The sequence below is a fragment of the Empidonax traillii genome, unplaced genomic scaffold (assembly GCF_003031625.1).
Source record: "Empidonax traillii isolate 1590-97213 ecotype Southwest subspecies unplaced genomic scaffold, ASM303162v1 scaffold494:size460735, whole genome shotgun sequence".
NCBI classification, from domain to species: Eukaryota; Metazoa; Chordata; class Aves; order Passeriformes; family Tyrannidae; genus Empidonax; species Empidonax traillii.
The window spans coordinates 380,248-405,777 of NW_020955687.1; the positions used below are offsets into that span (position 1 = coordinate 380,248).

At 38.6% G+C, this 25,530-nt stretch overlaps 1 protein-coding gene across 1 annotated transcript in view; it reads left to right on the forward strand.

Annotated features, from left to right (window-relative positions):
• Positions 1-255: 255 nt before the first annotated feature.
• SLC9A3 (solute carrier family 9 member A3) overlaps positions 256-25,530 on the forward strand; it is a 56,695-nt gene continuing 31,420 nt past the window's right edge. Inside the window, exons 1-2 of the mRNA XM_027896352.1 lie at positions 256-532; positions 25,033-25,335. Of these exons, the coding sequence (XP_027752153.1) occupies positions 343-532; positions 25,033-25,335 (493 nt within the window). The 5' untranslated portion in view covers positions 256-342. The remainder of the gene's footprint in view (positions 533-25,032; positions 25,336-25,530) is intronic.

Consider the following 25,530-nt stretch of genomic DNA (forward strand, 5'->3'; position numbering starts at 1 on the left):
CCGCACGGCAGCCTCGGCGGGAGCGGCGGCAGGCTCCGCCTCCGCCCGTCCGGGAACAGCCTGATAAAGGCAGGTGCGGGCAAGCAGCGGGACCCCAGCTCGAAGCATCTGCCTGTGCGCGGAGCCCCTGACCCGCCTGATCCGCCCCGCGCAAGGCGATCCCCGAGCCCGCCGGGACAGCCGCTGCGGGACGGGACGGGACGGGACGGGACTGGAGCCTCCCGCCGCCTTGAGCCGTCGGGCGCGTCCCTGCGAAGGGACAAGGACCTCGCCCCCAAGGACCTCCGAAGAGGCGGGATTTCTCCGGGAAGGGGAAGCAGGATTTTGTTGTGTGGCTTGGAGATGAGGCAGGTATCTGGAGTGGGGCTCCTCCTGGGGCTGATGGCTCTCCCAGTGGCGCTGGGACAGAGAAGCTCGGAAAGCGCTAAAAATAGCAACGAAAGCTTTGCCATCGTCTCTTTCAAATGGGATCACGTCAAGGAGCCTTATATCATTGCACTCTGGATACTTGTGGCCAGCTTGGCCAAAATCGGTAAGTCCGGAGTTATATATTAATGCACGTCCTGTTCCTTTCCCTTCCCCCTTCCCCTTCTCGCACCCAACGTAAATGAGGAAAGCTTGTCATAAGTCCGCTGACCCGTTTTCAGGGGGTTTACTGTACTCTGTCCTGATTTCATAATACTGCCCTACACGGTACTTAGTAGAGTGATTTTCACCTGCCTCAAGGTGTTACCTAGATCGTTTTCACCGCCCACGACTGTGTCTTCTGCATCTGTCTCCTTGTTAAACCCTTGCAGTTCCCTGAGACCCTTCATTCCTGTTGCTCCCGGGAAGAACTTTTTGCAAAAGTGAAACAGAAATCGAGGCTTATTGCTTTCACAATACCTATTCCACTTTACGGTGTGCTATTCTCCTGATTGTGATTGTTAGCTGTATCAGCTAGTAACATCAAAAAATAAACACTGTAGACTACCCGTATGAACGTAGCATTCTCATCTTTGAAGTGCATTGCTGAATTAGTGAAAGAGCGTGGTTTATAGAGAAAGATAATATATATTATCAGGCCATCTGATTAGCTGAAAAAATACAAGTTTAGAGCACACAGAAATTGGAACCAATGAAAAGCGAGGACTTAACCCAACTTCAGTGTAGTTTAAATGAATTTTTATAAATGCTCTAACTCCTGTGTCTGGAACTTTGTGACTTTTCTGAAAGCAATTTTATATCAATAATGCTGTTTGCTGAACTGGAAGAGTCACCGTTTAATTGGAATGTATTTTATCTGATATATGCTGTTATTTTTAGACCTTTTACCTTGAAAGGTAAAAAGACTTCTAGTTTGGCCGACACTGTATATGTTATTTCCATTTTCAAGAAATCTTCTCTATAATCAGTCTCAACTCAGAAGGTCAGCTGAAAGTCCTACTACTATTTTTCTGAACTTGTACTCTTAATACTAATTTGATGTGCCAGAATCAAATTCAATGGATTTTACATGTCACGGGGAATGAAAGACGTAAAAAGGTATACTCAGGTGTATTCTGTCTACCACATAAGATAAGCACAGTAAGACTTGGGTGGAAAATGCTGTTTCCAAATTCAAATAAAACATCTTAAAAATTAGTATTAAGTTCTATGTAGAAGTGATGCTGTACAGCACTTTTCAGCAGTATTTGCATCATGGGTTTCACTTGATTAACCATAGATATATAACTAAATACCTTTATCTGAACCTTTATCTAAACCACACAAATAGTTTGTGTTCAGATGGTTTCTGCAGCACCTAGATTACACAAGAACGAGTTTTGTTTTAATTGGCCTTTATTGACGGGCTATAGCAATTAGAAAGCAGGAGAAACCACATACAGGAAAAAACTGGCAACCCTGAGTCCCTATGAAATTGTGCAGACTAAACTAATAAACAGGCTGCTCATTTGAACCTTCTTTTTGAGATACTCTTCTAAATAAGCGCAGTTATTAAGGCTTTGTGTTACTCAGCGTTTGCTGCTCTGTACATGTGCCACAGTTGTACAGAGTAATATTAGTGCTGCACAGCTGTATCAGTGTGTCTCTGAAATCCAGGGAAGCTAACAGAACAGTTAGATTGTACTGTATTTATGTTGCCGTGGCCTGGACTGAGATTCATTGTGATTAAGATGAGCCATTTTACCATGAAGTCCTCAATATAAACTCTTAATAAAGCACTAATTGTCAGGAGCTGAATGATGCTGATTCTGTTTTTAAGTTCTTTGTGCTTCTTTCACAGACTTACAGAGCATGTCACTTACTAGTAGATAGTACCTATCATCAACTCCACCACTTTTCTTCCCCAAAGCTCTCAAGCTTCGTTCTTTTCTCTCTTCACATTTGTATTTGCGATTCTGTACCACTCTGGACATTGTCTCTGAAGAGGCAATGGACAACTGATGTATTCCCCTGAGAGCCTCTGAATGCTCCTGCTTTCCCCATCAGTCACAAATAACAGATAGACAAGCAGGAATGTTCACTCACTTTCAACAGCTCATTAATGGAGAAAGCGTGGAGGTGTTCATAAAAGTGGATGAGAAAGGGAACAGAAGAAAACTAGCTTGTCACCCTTCTATCTGCCTTGGTGTGTCAAGGGTTCTGGAAAGTAGGTCAGAAATCTATCAGAAGATTTTGAGTGGCAAGAATCCTCTACTGGTTCAAAGAAGATTTACATATTCATAAAGGAGACAGAAAAGAACAGAGAAAGAAAATACAGAACAGCTGCCCTTGGGTCTCTTGCTTTACTACCTGAAGGAGGGCAAAGGTAGTGCTGTCAAAATGCTGGTTTTGCTCTAGGTTTTTCAGCAGGGGAGGAGCTGATCTTATGTACGGAAGCTCACTTTTCCACGGCTACAGAGATTGGCAGAGCTATTTTACTGGTGGATGATAGGCAACTGGGTCAGCAGAGAGCGTTCTGGGAATTGCAGTTGTTAACTGGGGATAAATGTGGATGAGCATACTTTGCCTTCTCTTGCATTAGAATAGCCTTAGGGGTTCCGTGTTTGTTTTGTTTGGTTGTTGTTGGTTTTGTTTGTTTGTTTGGTTGGTTTTTTAAGTTTTGTTTTGTTTCATTTGTGTGGAAGTTTTTTTTTTAAAGTTTCAGTTCATGATGTCATATGACTTGGGGAAACCTGTATTTATTAGGAGATTCTTGAAGATTTTCTGAGGTTTGATGTTTATGTTGTTTGTATTCAGAATACAAACTGGTGCTGACAGGGTATTCTGCAACATGAACTATTGTGTGTGCAATCTCATAAGCATCCCAAAGCCTAGTGTTTTGGGCTTTGTGGGAAAGAAGCTGCTATCATAATTTACTTTAGTTTTTGGTCAAGTCTAAGTATTGCTACAAATGAAACTGTAGAAGAAGAGTCTTCATGCAGTTGGCTTTCATGCATTACAGGAAATAAATTAATTTGTGCCTCCTATGAAACTGCTGATGCATCTTGGTGTACTGTTTTACATATTATAATTTATTTGATTTGACCCTCTTCATTTGAAATGTGCCAGCTCATCGTTCTTCCACTTCAAATGTAACTTTCATAAGGTTCACAGTGTTCCACTTTGGCTAATGGTCTTTATTTCCTCTTTTGATAGGCTTTTTTATCACTACAGATGAGTATCCATGTGGGATAGGGCCAATGAACTACTCCCAGGTGTAAATCTAAGCCAGAAAAACATCTTATCTCTGTGAAGAAGGTACATGAGGTACAACCGAAAACTCTCCTAGTGGACTTTACGTGCCCACTTCCTGATACTTCAGCTCTCCAGCTGAAATAAGACGTACCACTGAAAAAAACCCCAAACATACAAATAAATGCATACAGCTATGCATTTATAGCTATAGACTAGGGGCATTTCCTACCAAAACTATGTAGGTAGTTTTAATTTTTAACCAACATGATTTAAGATGAAAGACATGTGTACACTGACCAGAGCTGCATACGCTTTCTAAATTCACTTTGTCCTGTGCTTTCCTCTTTCTTTGTATGTCTTTCATGGAACACATCTGGAAAATAATCTTTTAATAACAGACCTGTAGAAGATACGAAGAGTGTCTTGGCAGAAAAATCTGCTATAGAAAAAGACAGAAGTAGGCAGGGAATCAGAAAACAACTTTGGAAACAAGTGAAGAAGGAAAGGAATAATGAGTCATATTGTAAGCAATTTTTTTCCTGAGGGAAAAAAAAAACAAAAACAAACCAAACTTGTGGGTTATCCAGTGCATGCTTCTATACTTGTTCAAAATCCTAGGTAACAGAGAAAGATTGTATTTATATTTTCACTGGAGGTTATGCTGGGGAATTTGTAAAATTCCTAAATTCCTTCTTGTGCTTTAAATCTTTTTGTTTACTATAACATTTTTACGACTTTTTTTTTTTTCAGAAGGATAGGCAATTGTCCCAAAATAGTATAATAATAATAATAATAATAATAATAATAATAATAATAATAATAAAATTTCAAAGCAGTCTGTCTGTCTAGCTCCCTGGATTTACTCAGTATGTGCAGGTAAACAACTAGAAGAAACAGCGGGAGAGTGACTGTGAACAGGAATGAGGAAGGGTACATAGCCTTTTCATTCTTCGAGGCAAACCTCTTGCCAACTGTTTTTGTTGGTATAGTTTATGCTGAGTGTAAGAATGCCACAAAAGCTTTTTTTTTTTTTCTCTTTTTTTATTTCTGTGTATTTGTGTACAAATTCTAAAGGCTTTTATATTAGAAATTTAAAAGTGGGAGTGAAACGTGAATCCAGGGCAGCCGGTAAATCTGTCATCAGGAATGCCACAACGCTTTGGAGGAGGGGGAACAAGTGATTCGATAACAATGAACAAACACTTAGGAGAAGGCTGGTGAAGATACTGTGTCAGATGGACTGGTTGAGTCCACCAGCTCTCGAGGCCCGAGGAGGACGTGATCTGCAAAGCACAGTGCATCTCTAAGGTTAGAGATATGGATCCCTACAAACACACGAGTTTCTGCATGCCTAGGCTCCTTCACATTGTCTCAAAGTACCCTGAGAAAGGAGCTCTTTAGAGTATTTTGTTAACACAAACAATTGCTGTGGAGAATTTTAAGCATGTTAGGGATGGGCTAGGGAAGGAACTGTGAAATGCAGGTCTAACCACCCATCTAATTTCGACTCCTGGGGCAATATTTTCTTTGAAGAAATCAATAACCCTCCCTCCAAAGCAAACTGTCAAAACAAAAGCCCATTTGACTCCAAAGTTTCTCCTGCTGGCGTTCTAGGCTACTGATAAGTGTCAGTTACAAAGAGAAAGTGATTTAGGGTGTTGTTTTAATGAAACAAAACGTGAGAATAGTTCTTCTCTTGCCAATGCTTCAATAGATAACATATTTTAGGAAGAAATGTTGAAGGATGCTTGGCATAACTCTATTGGGTGTTTTTAACTGAAAATGGAGTCAGAAATTAAAACGGTGTGGATACTACCAGACCCTGCAAAGTTTAAACTACCTGCCTTGCCATGACTGTAGTAGTGCTGGTTGGAAGCTGCTTTCATTAGCAAGTGATAATATGAAAAAAGGCTTTGTATTGTGATTTAGGAAGTCAAGAATTGGCTACCTTCCCCCATATCCTGAACAAGATAATAAGGGAACATCTTTTACCTTTATTGTGAAGCCAGTAGAAGCTGGAACTTCCAGTGGAGGCATATGCATTTCCTTCCTGGATATACATAGAAACGTTATAAATTAGTGCTGGCAGCTATGTTATATATCTGCTACGTGTTCATTTTTGGAAGATGCTGTATGTCCTTTTGCAAGGTGCTGTCTAGAATTCCTGTGAGCTAGGAATGTTAAGTACTGTAAAATCTCTGTCTTCTAGGGAATTATCTTTTGTATCCAACATTTTATATGTCTTAGGCAACTGAAAAGAACATTTCCAATGCAGAATAATTGCTTTGCATTTCCAGTGCTAGGAACAACTGTGTAAGCCATATTTTTATTGAGTTTACGAACTGTAAGTGCCCATTCCCACACTTTATTTCCATTTTACTCTTGTACCTTACTCATCCTTCCCCTGTACTTCCTGTCTCTCCGAAACACACATCTCTCTTCTTCCCCACCCCCCCTCCAAGTCTTGCAAGTCCCAAGTCTTAATTATTTAGAGCAGGGAAGAAGATATCAGGATAGTATAATTTGACAAGATTCAGATTACATCCCCTGACTAATAGCAAATGTACAATGGCAACTTGTGTGAATTACATAAGAAAACAATGGCATTTTGAGAATGGCCCTGAATTGAATACAGTTCAGGCATGCATACCTAAGAAAGGATCTCTGCCATCAATTACTTTCAGGCACCTGTGTGCAAAGTGCTCGGCGTTCTCTGCAGAACAATGGAATCCTTTTAATACTGTAGTCTTGGGATTTTTGAAACCATTGATTTACTGTCTTCAGAGCTAAAGCCACTTATTACTAAAAGTGATCTACAAACCCCCTAAGTGACTGTAAATCTCCCATGGAGTGATGCAGCAGACCACAGCCCCTGCAAGAAATAAGGGCAAGCAGTGTACCCTTTCAGGTGTACACAGGTTCTTCAAGTGAAAGGGTTTGGAGGTCTCTCTTTGGTTTTGTGGGTCTTTTTGAATCAGAGACGCTTAACAGGGAACTGTTAATGTAAATCCTGAATTATTACTTTAACTCATGCAACCAGAAGCCAATATAAAAGTCAGTGAGTTTCCCCACCAGTTTGCTTTGAGAAGTGTTTTGAATTCAAGCACAAGACTTCCTTCGCCCCTGTTTACCAGAGTTTTAAGTGCTCTGAAGTAAAGGGGTAATGGATTGCTGAGTTCTTCTGTATCTTTCTTATGTCTTGCTCTATTCCAAGAGGGAGTGTTGAGTCCAAAGTCATAGAAGAATATTCCTTATCTGAATATTCTGTTTCCTTTCAGGAAAATGTCTCTGGTTTTTTCTCATCTCTCTGCAGCAGTGCAGTTAAACTAAGGTCCCAAAGAACTGGAGGCTCTAATTGTTCTTCAGTTTTGCTAACAAGTGACAGCCATTTAAAACTAGAGACCATGAAAACAGTCCTGGAAAACCGTGGAGCATGGCAGGTTGGCTGTGTTGTAATATTTTGGTTGGGTTTTGCAAAGCAGTTTGCAGAGTATTCACCCCTATGAAAGGAGTGACTTGATACCCCAGTGGCTGCTATGTAGAGCACTGTAAAGTCATAAATACTGAAACTGCAGGCTGACAAGGAAGAGCTGACTGAGATGGAATGCAAGACATCAAGTGGAAACACTTTTAATTAACGCACGAATATTTAATGTTCGTTCGTGGAAGAAGAAAATGGGAAGGTATTCTGAAAGACCTGCTCAAAACCAGGGTTTTTAAGTAGATGGATCTGGAGAGTTTTTTCCTTTCAGTAGCTGAAAATAGAAGCAGTAGTTCTGGATCCACTAATATGTGCCTAGGAGAGAAGTTCTACATTTATTTATTAAAAGAAAAAAATGCCTTGGTTTTTTGTTATAGATGAATGTTAAAATAGCAGTAGTCATACATCAGGGAGGAGGATTGTATACTGGTTTTCAAAAATATGTGGTTATAATTTTTATTTTCTTCAATTACAGTTTTTTACAAATGGAAAAAAAAAAGTGGAAATTAGAAGCTTTATGGATTCATTCACTTCCATAAGTTGGGCTTTGAGGAAATTTTAAATATTCAAAAACCTTAAAGGCCTTGAACAAATAAAATTTCGTAATGAAAATCTCCCAGGTGCGAACAGATTGTAAACTCAAAACTCACAGTTAAAATATTTTAGCTCCTTTATTAAAATGAATATTGTTACGCTGGTTTGGTGGTATAGTAGTATTCCAGGGACTAGGTGACACAGATTGGTATAATGTGTCTTTATGTTAATATTATATTATGCTAATGTTAATACTGATATACTAACAATTGTACTGGAGGTATAGTTGTTATGTGACCATACATAAAACTAAATATAGTTGTAGTATGGAGGTGTTACAGTCTTCCTACTCCACTGGAATATCAGAATTGCTGAATATTTGGAGGTAGATTTTCAGGCCTTGACAGCTTAGATATTCTGGGGATGACTTTGGGACAGTAGTGAACTGGGGAAGAGTGATCTTTTAGATTGGGTCAGTCACTGACAAGAGGCTGTTAAAGCTGAAGTCAGTGATGCACTGCTCATGTGATGTAACTTGTCTCTGAAGCTGATGGGTAGGGAAAAAGAACACAGCAGTACATGCATTGTGTCCTTTAACACAGGCATCGACTTGATATTTTTTTTGTTACTGGATCTCCTGTAGATTTCACAGAAATCATGGAATAACAGAATCACAGACTGGCTGAGGTTGGAAGGCACAGCATCTGGTTCAGTGCCTCAGCTCACCCAGGGTGACTTAACCCCGTGCCCAGGATCATGTCCAGGCAGTGTTTGATTGTCTCCAAGGATGGAAACTCCACAATGCTTCTGGGCAGCCTGTCCAGTGCTTGGTCACACTCCCACCCTCTGCCAAGCTGCTCTCCAGCTGGATGGCCCCCTACATGTACTGGTGTGTATGGGGCTGTTGCTCCTCAGGTGCAGGACTCTGCGCTTCTCCTTGCCAGACTTTACAAGATTCCTGCCAGTGCATTTCCCCAGCCTGTTGAGTCCCTCTGGATGGTGGCCTGACCCTCTGGCCTGTCAGCCACTCCTCCCAAATTTGCGTCATCAGAAAACTTGCTGAGGGTACGCTCGTCCTCATCGTTCAGATAATTAATGAAGATGTTAAAAAGGACCAGTCTGTACCCAGTACAGACCCCTTGGGTACACCGCTAGCTGACAACCTCCAGCCATACTTTGCAGCACTGATCACCAACCTCAGTGCTCGGCTGTTCAGACAGTTTGCAATCCACCTCACTGTCTGCCCATCCAGCCCCTACAGCACCATCCTGAGGGGCTGTAAGGGTTTTATAGAAGACTCTGCTGAAGGCCTTACCTTACTGATGGCTCAGTAGACACTCATCAGTGCTCTCCCCTCATCTTCCACGTGCATCAGTCCACTGTAGAGTGTTATCAGATGGCTTCATGAAGCCATGCTGACTACTCCTGGGCAATTTCTTGCCCCTCATGTGCCTGGAAACGGTTTCCAGATTTAGTTGCTCTATCAGTCAGATCTGTAGATCCTGGTCTTTAAATTAGCAGTGTTCACACATGGGTGGACCTTTATCCACATCCTACCTGGTTGAAGCAAGCACCATTTCCGCATGCAGTTTTGATGCAGTAGGCATACTTTGGATAAGTGGTGCAAAATTGCACGCTACCAGAGGAGAGAAGAATACACGGTGACCATAAAGTGACCGCGATGGTCATGCCATCATGAATTAAAGGAATGACAGGGTACAAATACAAGGTCTATCTGCCCTCCAACCTGGGTGTTCCTGGTGAAAATGGCTTCAATTTCGTGTTCCAAGTGGCTTCCACTCATGTGTCATTCACTCTTCTGCCTTTTCTTATCTGATACAGTATGAGTTTCATCTCTTATTTTAGCCAAACCTTTTTCCAGGAAGAACTGATATTCTAATGAATGGTATTGCTTCACGGGAACATGCAGTGAGATCTATTAACTGGTAGTTAGCTCAAACAACAGCTAAATGAGTCAGCACGAAGATGTGTAAACCTGGAGTTGGTGGTTGTAGGGTACGGTGTTTCCTACAAATCTCTTTCCTGCACGCAACTGTATGCCAGAAAACACATCTCTATAGTTCTCCTCTGTACTATGCAGGTATTACTTCTGGGTCTTCCACTTGCTGCACTGGCACTTTGGAATCCTGTCTCAGTTTCTCTGTTTCTAATGGGATTTTTCTCAGGAAAGCTGCCCTTGTTCTTCTAAGAAAATAATCCTAAAGCAAAAAAACAAAAACAAAAACCAACTAAAAAAAACTTCCTTACACAAAACTCTTCTACAGGCAGAACCATGGAATTTCCAAGTCCATGATAGTTAGTGACCTTCTATTTCTTCCTTAAGTGATACTCATTTTACTAACTTCACTTCACAAAAGACTGAAAACTCTGACTCTGGATAGGAGGACATTTTGGCTATTGAACTGGTATTTTGCCCAGAAACATTATTGAATTGTAAATGGAGATATTTTTGAACTCAGTTACCTGTTTAGATTAGTTGCCATGAGTAAACATTAGCAGAGGATAGTGTTTTCTTTTTTTTTGGTAGAACTATTACCTAAAAACTCTGTTTATTCTCATGTTTCTCCAATCGCTTCACTTAGTACCATAAAAACTATGTAGAAAAGTGATCACAGATATTTTTATAGCCAAACAGCTAATTTAGGTTGCATGCACAATCTTTCTGATGTAACAAGCCAAGTAGGATAGTCTACATTTAAAAAAATGAACGCTTTTTGTTGATCAGTACTCTGATCAATAACTGAAAAAAGTAGGATAAAAGGTGTGAGAGAAAGGGCAGGATGGAAACTACAGATGAGGGTGCTGTTATGTGTGCTGCATAAAAATGAGGTAATTAGATCGTGAGGGAACATGCAAAAGAGCAGAAATCATGTCCATACTTACATTTAGAGTCTATTAAATAAAGAAATGTATTAATTAATTTCTTAATATCTGTTGTTTCGTTGTCACAAAGAAGATAAATATTTGTCTATAATTAGATGTTTTCAGTTAGCATGTCTTCCAGTCATTGAAAGGATTTTGTCATACACTACTGCCTGAGAGATTCTATCAGTATGTCCATTAGTCATCATCTCTTACCACGAGTTAGCAATATAAGATTTTTAAGGCTTTGCTCTATGGAGCTTCGAGAGGATAGCTTTTTCTCTTGGGAATCTGTCCACTGGGGGCTCTACATGTTGTCCTGTGCAGTGCAGTATATCTTAGAGAATGTTATCTTTTAGAGATATGAAAAGAACACGCATTAGCAATGCATGAATAGTCAGCATCAGCAGATGAATAGTCAGCATCAATTTGTTCTCCTGAATGTTATGCTTCAAATGAGAGAGCCACTTTTCTATCTGCTTCCAAAAATTCTGTCAGTCTCCTGGACTATTTGAAGGTGGATCTGCCAGTTGCTGCATGGAGTGGTCTTATGGTTCAAAGCAAGAATGAACGACAGGTTGTAAAACAAGGAATGTGGTAGCTCACTCAGGCCAGATATCTAAGTGGTTGTGTAGCATCCATAACAGACATCCATGAAACTTGTACTGGTGAAAACTGACATTGCTTATGCAGTACAAGTGTCTGGAAAAAAAAAGGCTTGTTTTGTTACTTTCTCCTTGATAAAATTTAGGAAAAAAGCCATTTCACTTCCAAAATTTTTATTAGAAATAAAGAACATAGCAAGTTCAGAAACTACACTGTTTTATTATTTCACAGTGAGGTAGATATGGCACTGAAGTCAGTCAAAAATAAACCTTTTGCAATTCACCTTTGCCACTCCCTTGGCTCAAGCTAATTGAATCAGTTTTCAGACATCCTCTGATCTGAGGATGAGGTTATTACACTTCACAGGAGTCTGAAAAAAAACGGACTGTCACATTTTCCATGAAGTTAAGGGGAGCAGCAATTCATTAGTACATAATATACTAATCTTATTCAAAACCTTTTGTTCCCTAGCCTTTCGCTAAACAGAGGTACATCTTGTTTTCATGTCTTGAATACTTGTACTGAAGAGAATGGTAATGAAGTGAAAAGCCAAAGCTTTTTTCTTTAAGAAAAATTATTACTTTTGAGCACTCAATAAAGCATCTTAATTCTTCAGCCTTTCTTAAGGAATAAAACGTGTTTGGCCTTACTAAAACCCGTAATTTTTAAGACATGTTTGCTTGAATCATGCTGCTTGGTGTTTGAAAGTAGGAGGATGTAAAAACAGCAGGAGGAAGTATGAAGTTTCCTTCTGTTTATTGTGATCTATGAGTAAAGATTAAAAGTAGTCCAAGATAAACCTACCACTGTAAGTGGAAATTCAGCTCATATGTAAAGTACTTATGTCAGGAAAGACCTTGGCAAATGTGAGGATGAAGGATCTTGGAGCTGTGTTTTCCTCTTTCTGCCTGCTGTAACACGTGTTGTCTGTCACATAATGGAGGATCCCAATGTGTTGAAAGTCAGTACATCTTGCCTATATGCCCTCATCTGATAAATTTTTTCTGATTATAGGCAAATGAAGAAGTACTGAAACCCAAGAGTCAGGTTTGTTCTGTAGTGCCTAAGACAGTGTCCTCGTTCTGGCCAGGACAGGGTTAATTTTTGTGGTAGCCGGGAGGGGGCACAGCTAGGACTGGGAGTTACCCTGTGCCACCTCACATCATTTCCCAGGACCCTGGAAGGGCTCCCATTCTGGGTCCTAGGGTGGCAGAGGGAGCAGTTGGGTGTTGTCAAGGGTTTTCTGCAGGGAGTGAGCAATAACATTTGAATCATCCACCTTTTTTGTTGTACGCTCCTGTTGCTGTTGCTGTTCATTGTCTCATTTTATTGCTGTTTTCAGTAAATTGCTCTCACCTCAACCTATGATCTTTACCTTTTGTGCCTCCAATTCTCCTCTCCAGCCCAGAAGGGGGAGTGATCAAGTGTTGTGTGTTTTGGAGTGTTTCAGTGGGAACGCTGAATTGGGGGATACCATTCCAAAAACACAACACAGTGTCTGTACCTGGCATTAAGAGATGCCTGGTAAAGACCCACGTGCTTCAGGAATTGCTTATCGGTTAAGGATATTGTAGAAATGTAGATAAATCATCAAGCAGATTCAGACACTGAAAAGCTAAACACTCAGAAATAAAAATTCTAAAATATATTCTGTATATCACATGCTTACTTAAATGTTAGTGAACTGACAGAAAATGGAAAATCCAGAAAGTTAAGGAAAATTCAGCTGAAACTTGCCTTCTGTCTTGAATTTGTTCATCTTTTTTTGCCTCCCTGTCAGGTCTAACAGCATATTCAGGTGCACTGTTTCAAGACATTATTGAAAAAAACCAATATTAGTAGAAAATGGTGAAATTTGGCTCTTCATAACACTTTATAGTTCAGAATAAAAGAAGGACTTAATCCACCAGCATTTTTTATTTTACAGTTGTTATGAAGCAGTATCACTTCATCCAGGTCTTTCTGTCAGGTTGACGCTTTTCCATTCCAGCATTCTTTTTCAAGAACTTAGCCTGGCATTTCCATGTACATGAAGATGCTACACTAATCCCTTCAGAATTAAATCTACATATATAATTTTTATTGGGTTATAGGCTTTCTCTCATTCATGATTTATCTATGTGTAAATAATTGAACTCCTTTTATTGGACATGACTCCTCAGTGTGCATTCACAACCCAGAAAGCCAATCACATCCTGGGACACTCACTTGTACGAAGCAAAGAATCCTATGTTAATATGACTTCTTACTATGTATCATAGAATAGAATCGTGTTTCATCTATGCATGTGACACTGTGGGATGTTTTTTTACTTAGGAAGGGATTTGTGTCTGGTTTCTAACCCTCCTTTTTCTCTTGAAATAAGCAGTCAAGTAAGCCAAAGGTTTGGGTTGTGAGCTGCTTCAAATACAGCTTTAGCCTGTTGTTTTGTTCCCCTCCTTTTTTTTTTCTTCAGTGTGGAAAATCTAAACTAATCTCCTCATGAACTTCCTTTTGCATGCTAACCTTTCTCATTTTGCCCAAGTATGCACTACAAAACACAAATGCATTATGGAAAAAAACAGCTGTCTTACCACCTTCCTTCTCCATTTCAGGAGCTATTTTCAATGTACTACATTTTGCAGTATAAGGACACGATTAAACTATGGTTCTTCCTGCTGTTAATATCATGTACTTCACCTCTCAAATGAGATAATGAAGGTATGAGAGTTAACATATTACTTAATCAGAGAAGCTGTAAGGACAAAAATCAAAAGCCATGTTAAAGCACATCGAATGATAGCAGTATCTCAGAGCCTCTTGCAGGAAAAACATCGAGTGATATAAACTAAGGTCCACCTTGCTCTTCTTAAATCTGAGGGAAAATAAATTATATACCTGGATTTCTGAGCATATTTACTTTCTTATGGGCAGGAATGAGTGCATCAGTAACAAAGCATGTGATGTCTTCTGTTCTCTGTTGCCTAAGCCAGAAACTCACAGGCTTGATAGGTGAAAATGGTGATTCTTAATAGACAGAGTAGAGTAATGTGAGAATCGTTGCCTCTTTCTTTCCCAGATATCACCTTGCCCCCTTCCTTACTATATTGTTTCTGACTATCAGTAGTGATGTTAAAAGAGCTATTCTGTCATTACCTGAAACTCCACAAAGGAAATTGTATAGGGAGGAACAGGTGAGTGGCAAGTGATGTCAAAAACATTCTTAAAGAAAAAAGTTTCTACTTGCTTCTCCATTTTATCACATTTTGGACATTTTCTGACTTTGGAATCATTCACTGAAGAACTTTCACAGGCCTTTAAAAATCAGAGAATCATCAAATCACAGAATGGTTTGGTTAGAAGGGGCCTTAGAGACCATCTACTTCCAACATCCCTGCCATGGGCAGGCACATTTTCCACTAGACCCAGTTACCCATCCAGCCTGAACACCTCTGGAGACGGGGAGTCCACAAACTCCTGTTTCACTGGCAACCTGTTTCAGTGCCTTACCACACTTACAGCAAAGAATTTCTTCCTAATATCTAATATAAACCGACTCTACTTCAGCTTAAGGCCATCCCCCCTTGTCCTGTCACTACGTGTCCATCTGAAAAGTCCCTTTCCAGCCTTTTTTGTAGTGTCCCTTTAGGTACTAGAAGACACTATAAGGTCTCTTTTCCAGACTGAGCAGCCCCAACTGTCTCAGCCTGCCTTCCTAGGAGAGGTGCTCCAGCCCTGTGATCAACTTGGTGGCCCTCCTCTGGACCTGCTCCAGCAGATCAATGCTTTTTTTCTCATGGGGACTCCAGACCCAGATGCTGCATCCAGGTGGGGTCTCACTAGAACAGAGCAGAGGGCCAGAATCACCTCCCAGTGACCTTCTGGCCACTCTTCTTATGATGCAGCCCGGGATGTGATTGGCTTTCTGATCTGCAAGGACACATGGTTGGGTCATGTTGAGACTGGGAGAAGACTCTTCTCTGTCATCATTCTGGATGCCTTATGTCAAGAGTGAGTGTTTTGCTTAAAAGTGTTTAAAAACATCTCATCTGGAAAACCTGAGATGACCAAATTCCCACCAAATGTAAACAACGTACTTGAGTTTCTGAAATTACACACAAGAGTTCTAATCCATCATTAAACTCTTCTCTTATCAAGCTGCTGGAGACTCCTCCAACATGAGACTCTCCCCCCACATAAGACTCTGGAAGAACTTTGAAGCTTTTCAGGGTGCACAATAGTATTTACTTTCAATAGAAACTAGCCAACCACATTTTGTTAGTTCTCTAAAATTAAGGGTTTTTTCAGTTTTAAGCAAGAGCTACTTGATATTTGTGGTGGTTTGTTGTTGTTGTTGGGGTTTTTTGTTTGTTTGGGGGTTTTTGTTTGTTTGGGGTTTTTTGGGGTTTCTTTTTGTGGTTTTTTTTTTTTTTTTTTTGGGTCTGTGGGCATCACTACTAAATTTGAATACCCTAATGCTTACTTATTTTACTGCTGGATTCAGGAATACTTCCACTGTAATTCCATGCTATTGCAGTTGTAGGAAGTAAAATCTTGCCAGAGCGGAATGAAGGGGACAGGAATGTTGCCAGTGCTTGAAAAAAAGGTGCTTTCCTACGCCATGACTTGGAGCAGCCTTAATAGCTATTCTCTCTAGCCCCTAGGCTTTAATTACGTCCCTCTTGCCCTTCTTAACAGGAACAATTCAATGCCTTGCTAGAAGCAGTACAGGGGAAGAAGAGGAAGTCCTTATAGTATGGGGTCATATTCACAATACCGTATTGGTATTCACTAAATTATTTCTTCATCATCTTCTTTTTCTTCTTTGTACAGTAAACATGAATCAGGGAGAAGAACTTGTTCTCTTTAGTGTTCAGACTTTGGTAATTCCTTGCACAATTTATCAGGACACGAGAACAACTGTTTCTATATTACTAGTATCCCATTTCTTTGCAGTTTTTTTTTATCTGTAGGAGCAAATGCCAAAATATTCCCAAAGGGAGACCTTTACTTCAATCAATTTATCATATTAAAATGAAGGTTAAAAGAAAAAAAGAAATCTAAAATTCATAGTGAGAAATCAGTTAACTCATTTCTTTATTTGACTCTTGTTAGAGGAAAAAAAATTTGGTATTTTGAAATAAAAAGTTTGCTTTCACTATGCTTCAGTAAATTTCAGTGAATTTTGAAGACAACTTTACAACTGGAGCCGTTGCAATATGGACCATTAATAGAAAGTAAATTCTACCTTGTTTTCATGCTCCTAAATGCTTTTTCACTTTATGCTGTAATATCAGCTGGATTTTTAGACCTCAGACAATAATTTTTGTCATAACTGCCTTAAAGATCAGAAAATAAGCACTAAGTCTGCTTACAGTTATTACTGACTCTTTAACATGCAATGGGAAGAGGTTATGACAGAAACATGCTGGTTTTATTCTTTTGTATATAGAGTGGTTCTAGTATGTAACATCTTGGACTGTGTTTCTTCATATTTGTGTTCAGTATGGAATATTATGCACTGACAGCATCCTAAATACAGAAAATTCATAGTAACCCTTAACTGAGTTCAATCTGTGAGGAATATTAACTTGAGCAAGAAGACTGTCTTTCGGACTTAATTTTAATGCCTTTGGATAGGGAGCGAAGCAGTTTTAAGAATCTTTTGCTGTCCTGCTTTATATCCTCTACTATACTTCAAGGTGTTTCTAATGTGTACTTTGCTCTCATTTTGAAATATTATTTTTGACTGTTCCCATTTTTCTTTCAGTGCCGTTCAGCTCCATAAGGGCCAAATGCTACCACACTTGCACTGCAGTGGGACTGCTCCTTCAAAAAAGAACTATTTGGCATAATTATGATAAACTGTACCTGAGTGTTTAAACTTCATTATGTCCTGAGTGCTTGCAGCGGTAATAGTTGCTTACTCACACACTTCTTTGAATTTGACTTGAGGCCATCTTATTATGTTACGACCTATCAGCTGAGAACATTGACCTGTATGTCGGTTGCATTTTTAATTGCTAACATACTTTGTTAATGGTTCGCCTCCAAAGAACAGCGACCTGAAACCTCCCGCTTAATGAGCTCATTACGATGCTGTATGCTTTGTAAATGGTGGTCACATTACATATGTGACAAATAAATAGCAAGCTTTCTTGAGCTGGATTAAACCAAACTCAAACCAGTTCATCTAAACAAGTTAAACATGAAGGACTTTTGTACCTTGCTTATGAAAAAGATGTCCAAGACCAGGTATAAATAGTATTAATAGTCATATTCATGTAGTGTATTTTAAGACAGTACCCAAGATCCAATACCAAAAATGGTTTTTATAGCTTGTTACACAATACATGTATATTATACTACTGAGTTTCTTCAGATGTAAAATAACTCCAAGTTTTTTTCAATAAATCTTTCATTTTTTGCTAGATTTGGTAAAAGGATAAGGTACTGATTCATAAAATAATTTTGGATTTGCCGAAGTAATATTGATTACAAGAAATTCATAAAAACTCTTGTGTTAGGGTTTTTTTACCACTTGTATATAAACAATTCAAAATGGCAACATCAATTCACAGTTCTTGCAGAATACTGTTGTTGCAAGGTCCGCAGAACAGAATCTAAAGGACTATAAAATATGCTATTAGTCTCCTGACCAGGAAAAAAAAACCCTGAGCACACTTTGTTGATAAAGATTAGAAAGGCAAATATAGGTAATAATGATCAGCTTCAGTTATGACGAGTCTGCTCAAACACTTCCTGGACAGACTAGAAATGCAGTTTCCCTAATGCTTTGAATCCTTGCTTCAACTGAATCCCTGTTAGGACACAATAGAAGATTTTTTTCCCTTGATTTAGGCGTAAGTTCATCCACTAATAAGGCAGAGGGCCGGGTGGGTAAGGAAAGGATGAGATAAAAGTATGAAACCATAAGAAGATTATTATCCGGTCATAAGAAGTCACTAGAATTTAGCTTTTGGACTGATCTTATGCAGGGTTTTGGTTTTGCTCTTTTTTTAATTTGCCACTGCACAAAGAGGTGGGGCATCTTGCTGAAGGTTTTCGATGACACGTTTTTGTAAGCATTACCAGTATTCATGTAGATCTGGCTATGGTACAAGCAAAACCATATAAAGTTGAGGATTAGGGAAGGGTTGAAGTTCAGTAATACTGTGGGCAGTTTCACTCAGGGGCCATTGACAGGAATTGGCATGAGGTGGTGAATGAGAAGAGAGGTGCACATCTGTACAAAGTGAATACACAGTGACTGTGAGTCACCAGTGTGATAATGAATCCAGGATGTAGCTGAACTATAGATTGTGATAGGAAATTATTAATGCTGTTGGACCTGCTTCTGCTATGACTCATGCAGAATTCAGTCTATATTTCTGATGGCTCTGAGTCCACAAAAGTTAACTCCGAGAGCTGAAGACTGAAAATAAGTAGTTTAGTTTAACACAAGCAAATAAAGACCGTATGTTTTTCTCTGTGCTTATATTACAGGACATGAACAGATTAACAGTAGGGGAAATGAGCTATTTAAAAAAGTTGATATCACTCTCACAAAGGAAAATGGCTATAAAATAGCTGTGAACAGGCTAGAATTTAGAATGAAGTCCCTAACTCTGCGATGAGGGCTGGTGGTGTGCCTTCACACAGACTTAGCTGGGGCAAAAATCTTCTGAGATGAGGACCATTAAATAATGGTGGTGGGATAATGAAAGCCTGGCTACACAACCGAATAGCTCTTCTAGTACTTATGGTCCTAATTAAAATTCCTAGATACTCTGTGCAGGCTGCATAAGCAAGTGTTATTAGTGGAAAGGTATGCCTACGGCTATGCAGGCAAGAAACGTGGTGTTTGGTAATGCACAAAACTTGGGAAGTCAACTCACGAAAGAGATCTTTAAAAAGAGGTCAATGCACAAAGATGAAAAACTGGGTGCCTCATGTGAAAATAATAAGAGTTACAAGGATAAAGCAGAAAATGAAAGACATAAGAGTTTAAAGAAATCAAGGATAGCAAGTCCAGGAGGTTTATTAGAGGACTAGTAGGTGGGCATGACGGTTGAGAAGGGAGCCATAACAAAAGATAAGAGAAATAAAAATAGGTCAAACTTCATTAAACAGGAAATTGTATCAAAAACTTTCCCTTAGTAAAGAACTGAGTAAGTAGAGATTACACTTATCAGCAAAACTTCTGGAGAGATTTGATCTTAAAGTGATATCATGGAGCTATGGAGCAAGAGAGTGTCCAGGCATGCATGCCTTCTAGGGATGGTGGAAGCAAAATGATCCCTTCTTGAAAATGCTTGCTCTGTGTTGTATTTGCGAGGATGTGCCCATTTTTTAATCAGATAGACCCATACAATAGGAATTGACAGAGACTTTCCAGAGCCTTTTGAGCTACTTTAATGTCCAGCTGCAGCTGATTACAGCTGCTACAACTTAGGTCACAAACTGACCTATTCATGTACTTTCAGCTATTATACAAGCAAGATGAAGCAGATTTTTTGCAATGTATGCTCTTGGATTTTTTTTTTTTTTTTAATAATAATAACATATCTGCAGAAGACACCACTGAAAGAGTTGCAGAAAGGGCAGAGCTAAACAGTTTTTGAATGGAATTCCCTCATTATAATGCTAAGGAGAACATGAACAGGCAGATAAGGAACAAAAATTTCATGCTTGCTAGTCAGAGTCCAACTGCTGGAAGATGTTTAGGAGAAAGAGTTCCCTTTGGGCAGAATATTCTTCTGTGGAACTTATCATATCTTCTATTAAGAGATTTCTGTGTTGTGCTGTTACAAAAATCTGATTATATACTACCTTGGAGATACTATTAATGGTATGTCTGAAAAGTAAAGGATCACAAAGGAGTTTGCAGGATTTTGCTCTCACTTTGGTCAGTGGAAGGGTTTTCACCAGTTACGAAGAATCAAGTCTTGGATCTCAAATTTCAAGCACTCGTGGCTTAATTTGGTACAATAACTTCAACTTAATAAATGAAAATGAAAACTCAAACCTGGAAAATAGAATAATTGCATACTGTCAGTGGATATTTGACCCACTAACAAAAATACATATGGTAGACTACACAGCTCCCACTAGCAGTGATAGGAGGAGCTTAGAAATGTTTGCCAATTCATATCTATGCTTTCATGGAAACTATGGAAATTATAAGGCTGAGAATCTCTTAATTTTTCTAAATTATTTCGTGAGTCCTTGGATTTTATCCAAAGATACATGGAAAAGAAACCTCAGCAGAGAATTACTGTCATTATTGTTAGTCAGTTCCTGATTTTTGTGGATGACATGTTGTGTGCTGTGCATGTGCAGTAGGTTTTGTGATGGATTGGAACAGTGATAATAACTGGAAAAAAAATTTTTTATGTGTTTTCAGGGCCTTGATTTTACACTGTCAATGTTAATGGGAATATGATTTTTCACTTGAAATAGTGTTGAAATGACTGCATAAATCTTAAAATTTAGCAGCATTTTAAACAGGTAGCTTCAGATTTTCATTTTTATAGTGCTATATTTTCAAAAAGTGATAAATATACCTTGAATTGTTCATTTCAGCTGGAAGCAAAGCAAAAAAACCCTCTAGAACTAAGGCATTAAAATGTTCCATTCGATAAGTAAAAATCAGTATTAACTAAAAATAGGTTTTGTTAGAGATAATTTGGAAAGAAATTTGTGAAAATTCTACTTCAGAAAATTTTCTTTGTCTGCAAATATCACATTACTTGTTAATGAATTGTACAATATCTTTTCTTTATTCTTTTTAAATTTCTTTTCCTTGCTATTTAACCAGTCTTTCATTTCATTGAGTAACTGAGAAAAATTTTATTTTGTTGAATCACATTGCACAAAACAGTCTCAGACAGCCTTAGAAGGAATAGAATTCATTGAATGCTGTAAATTTCAGTGAAGAATTTCATCTAATTAACTAAATATGGCATTTTTAAAAGGCCGTAAAACCCAGCTTAATTCTTAAATTATGTTTCATTCTTTGACTCAAAAGAAACTGCTTCCAGCCACCAAATCATAGACTGCTGATTTGTTAGGTCTTTCTCATCAGATAGGTTAAATGCCGTAGTCCCTTCTTGTAGATCTCAAAACAAACACCTGAAAAAAACACACGGAATGTTTATATCATGCAGTTGTTTCCTAATTTTGTAGAAAGCTTCTAATTAAGCAATGCTCAGCCTGAATTTAAACACAATTTACCCACTAGCCACTCCAACCCACTTTCAAACTAGGCTCAGCATGTACTGGATGGAAGGCATGTTTAACTTTTTCATTAATACTGCGTCTAGACTTACATAAGTGAATTCTAAATGGTAAATGTTAAAATGGTAAATGTTAAAATTTATAGATCACAAAATTGTCCTATGCACTGTTCTCTTAACACCGTGGGCTGGCTACAATATTTGTTTCTTTAGCCTTTCCCTCTCCTCATTAAAACATATTAATGTACTTTTCCCTATTAACAGCAGTGAAAATAGATTTAATTTTCTCTCTTGACTCCTTGCAGAGTGATTTATCTGAGCAGCACTGTATGCTATCCTTCCTGATATTTGTAATTTCTTTCATAACAGAATCAAACAAAACTCCTTGTCCATTAGGAGTTTTCAAACTGTGTTGGATCATATTTTACCCTTCAGTCAGGTGAAATACCTAGTCATGCTATACACTGAGATGTAATCAAAGTTTCCAGTTCTACTTTGTCATAGGGACATGCTTCATTTGGTGGGAGTATTTTTTGATCTCTTCTAGGCAAGAAAAGGCAAACTTCACAAAATGAAAGTACTATCATTAGGTGAGTTTGCAACATCTCTTCAGGATAATGAATTGTGAAAAAAAAACATTAAGGAGTGAATTTGAAATTAATCTCTATCAATTTTCATGCATGTAATAACTACTGATAATGCACAATCTTGATTAGGTATATTTCAGGCACACAGCCAAAATCCCCCATCAATTATTGGAAGTGCAAATATGAACTCAAACATCAATATAAGTTTCAGGTGCATCTTAGTCTAAAGCTATTTTATTTAATTTCATCTACTGTGGTATTTTCCTTTTGTACATTTCTATTTTTATAGACAAGTTTCTACTAATCATATTGCACGCTATCTGCCTGAAGAGCTAGCTAGGCAGTTAACTTTTAAACCAAAGAGAGTCTAGTTTTCAGATTTTGCTTGGGCCAGATGCAATAATGAAAAGAAGCTTCTCTAGAGGCTCATTTATGCAATAACTTTCCTGTCCATGGCCCACGTCCCTAAACTAACAGAGTGGAAGAATTTATTACTGATAGTATTGAAATCTGGTACAGATAATCAGTCAATTTGAGTTAAAGAGAACACAGATAGATATGATAGAGCTGATTCCCTGGGAACATGCAATTTATAGGTGAAGACAATGTTATAACCAAAATCAGATTGGCTTCCCAGCACTCAAAACTGGTTTTGGTTGTAAAGGGGAAAATTCTACAGAATATAAATTTTTAGCTGGACATGATTCCACCACCCCCACCCCCCCTCCCCCCCCAAATCCCTAGTTCTGAAAAGTCTTCACAAGTTTATTTTAAATTTTTAACTTTAACATCTTGTAGTCATGGCTTATCTGCTAACATGAGAGTAGGAAAAACAGACTTTGGCTAGTAAGACTAGCTCAGCAACATTCATTTTCAGGGATAAGGAGATAATCCCTACTCCGTGAGGTGATAAATTAGTTGATAATTCACTGACTGAAAACTCAAGGAATCAAGAATGGCTAGTAGGAAAGATTTTTGAGAACTTAAATGCTGCAATTTATACACATGCAAGAGTAGCCAGTTTGTTTTTCTTTATTTCATTTCTTCTCTCTTTTTTTTTTTAATTTCTTAATGCAAGCCCAATGGATTTCATGACAAAGAGAAGAGATGAACTGAGAAAACCCACAGTCTTTGTTTCTGTGAAGTGTTATTCATCTCTTGATTACATGGCACAGATGACATGGAAAACTGGCGTGGTTTAGTCAGCTTCACTGAAGGCAGTTTGTTTTCATGACTGATTGCTATTCTATTAATCCCACTTTTTAGCTGTGTTCCAACGTGGCTTCATTTTCAAGTCTTGTCTACGAACGCTCAGGAGCATCTACATTCACGCTCACTGTTGGTGTAGGCAGGCTGCTGGAATTTTTCCTTTCATGTTTTCTGTTGTGATGAGAACAGGGAGGTTATCCAGCTCACAGTAACCACGTTGTTTTGGGGCTGTTTTAATGATGAGTGATGCATCGAACATTGACTGTAGAGATGCAGCCAAGACAAAAGCAGACAGTTAAGGAATGGGGCCCTTAAAACCTAAAGGTTTTAACTAGTAAATGTTTGACTCAGACAAATACTTGGATGGGAAAAAAAACAATGGTCTTTCAGTAAAGTGACCTGGTCTAAGATCTCTGCATGATCATGGGAAAGATTCTTCCACTACGGTTAAGAGTCTGGAAATCTTAATGATGGGTTCTTGTCCAAACTAGTTTTGAGCAAAATTGCATTAGCATTGTAACAGCTTTAACAAAGCTGATGTTCAAACTAGGAGAAAGTTCGCTAAAGTGAAACTCACATTTTCAACACAAAGCTATGTAAGTGAAGTTGCATTTAGTGGGTCAGTATCACAGAGTGGGTTCAGGGTTCAGATCACCTGGGACACATCATTACTTAAGATAAACTGAAGAACAACCTCACAGAAATCCCAAGAAAGTCAGTTAAATCATCTGTGTTTCCTTATTATCAAACACTTCTGCCACTTCCTTCTATTTCATATTCCATCTGTTTTTGTAGAGTTGACTCTGTTCTTTCTGCTTTCTTTTTCCTTTTACCTGATACCTTTACAAGTGCACTTTAAATATACGTTGCTACGCGTATTTGCAGTCTTGGTTGTGTTTCTGTCACCTTGAACAGTCTGTTTTTACTGTCTGGTTGTGCTGACTTTCTGTCTCTTTAAATTCACTTATGACACTCAGTAATATTCCCTCCCTCTGGTTATTGGCTGTATTAATAGTTTTACCACATCATACCATTACATGTTTTTTCTGTGACAGATACCATAGACTGATACCGGAGACTTTATTAACAAATTTGACATGTTACTGTAACACACAGATTTTATGGCACTTTATACAAAAGAAAGTAGCCTGTTGCAGAACCATTTTGCATGAATATATCTATATTTGAAGGCACCACTAAATCTTCCATTCCCTCAGAAAGCCTCTGAATTAACTGAAACCTGTATGACAGAGGTTTTGAGGAAAAGACTCAAAAGGGACCTCCCACGATATGAGCTTCAGTCTGCTCCTGCTGCAGTCTACATTATCAGAATAGTCTTTATAAATCTAAAGGGACTTGTCTTGAAATTTGTTCTTCTTTCAGCATTCTTCTCCCATCTTTCAGTACGTCTGTTAGCACACTGATCATCTTTAAAGACAATTATTTAGGTCAGATGTGTATTTTTAGATAGAAAAATAAACCATAAAGTCATATATTTCTAGCACTTACACAATTTCTTTTCAGCCTTGCACTTACTGCTTTACATAGAACACCATCTCTCTCTAAAGAGATCTTTATGGAGAAGATAACCCAATAAAGGATAATAAACGTTAATGAATATTGTTTTCATGTAAGTTAAAATATGCTGGGTGAAATCTGAAAATCAGCCTTTATTTTATTCTGTAAGTGGCTTTTAACACCATCTGTATCTCATGCATTTCATGCATGCTTTTGGGTCTAAGAACAATGAAAGCAAGAAGTCTGTGTGAAGTCAAAACTGCCAGCTAAAAACAGGCATTGCTCAAGTTGTTTCTCCGTTTAATTTTGGACTCATCTTTTTCCTTTTTCTTTGCAGTTTTCCACTTGTCCCACAAAGTGACTCGTGTGGTTCCAGAAAGTGCTCTGCTGATTGTCCTCGGTGTCGTCCTTGGTGGCATTGTATTGGCAGCAGATCACATTGCCTCCTTCACCCTGACACCAACTGTATTTTTCTTCTATTTGCTGCCCCCCATTGTTTTGGATGCTGGATATTTTATGCCAAATAGATTGTTCTTTGGAAATCTTGGCACAATCCTTTTGTACGCTGTCATTGGGACAATTTGGAATGCTGCCACAACCGGTTTATCTCTGTATGGTGTCTATCTGACAGGAATAATGGGTAAGTTTGATCTGTGAAGGCACTACTGTGTACCAACTGTTAGGTGGGTGATGATTTACAACTTAACAACTCTTTCCAGCAGAAAAGTTCAGTTTTGACAGGAGCAATTTGTAATATCTTTACCAAATTTAAGAATGACCTGAGAAATCTTCCCTGGAGACAGCACAAAAGCAACTTGAATCCATGTCTCTCCTA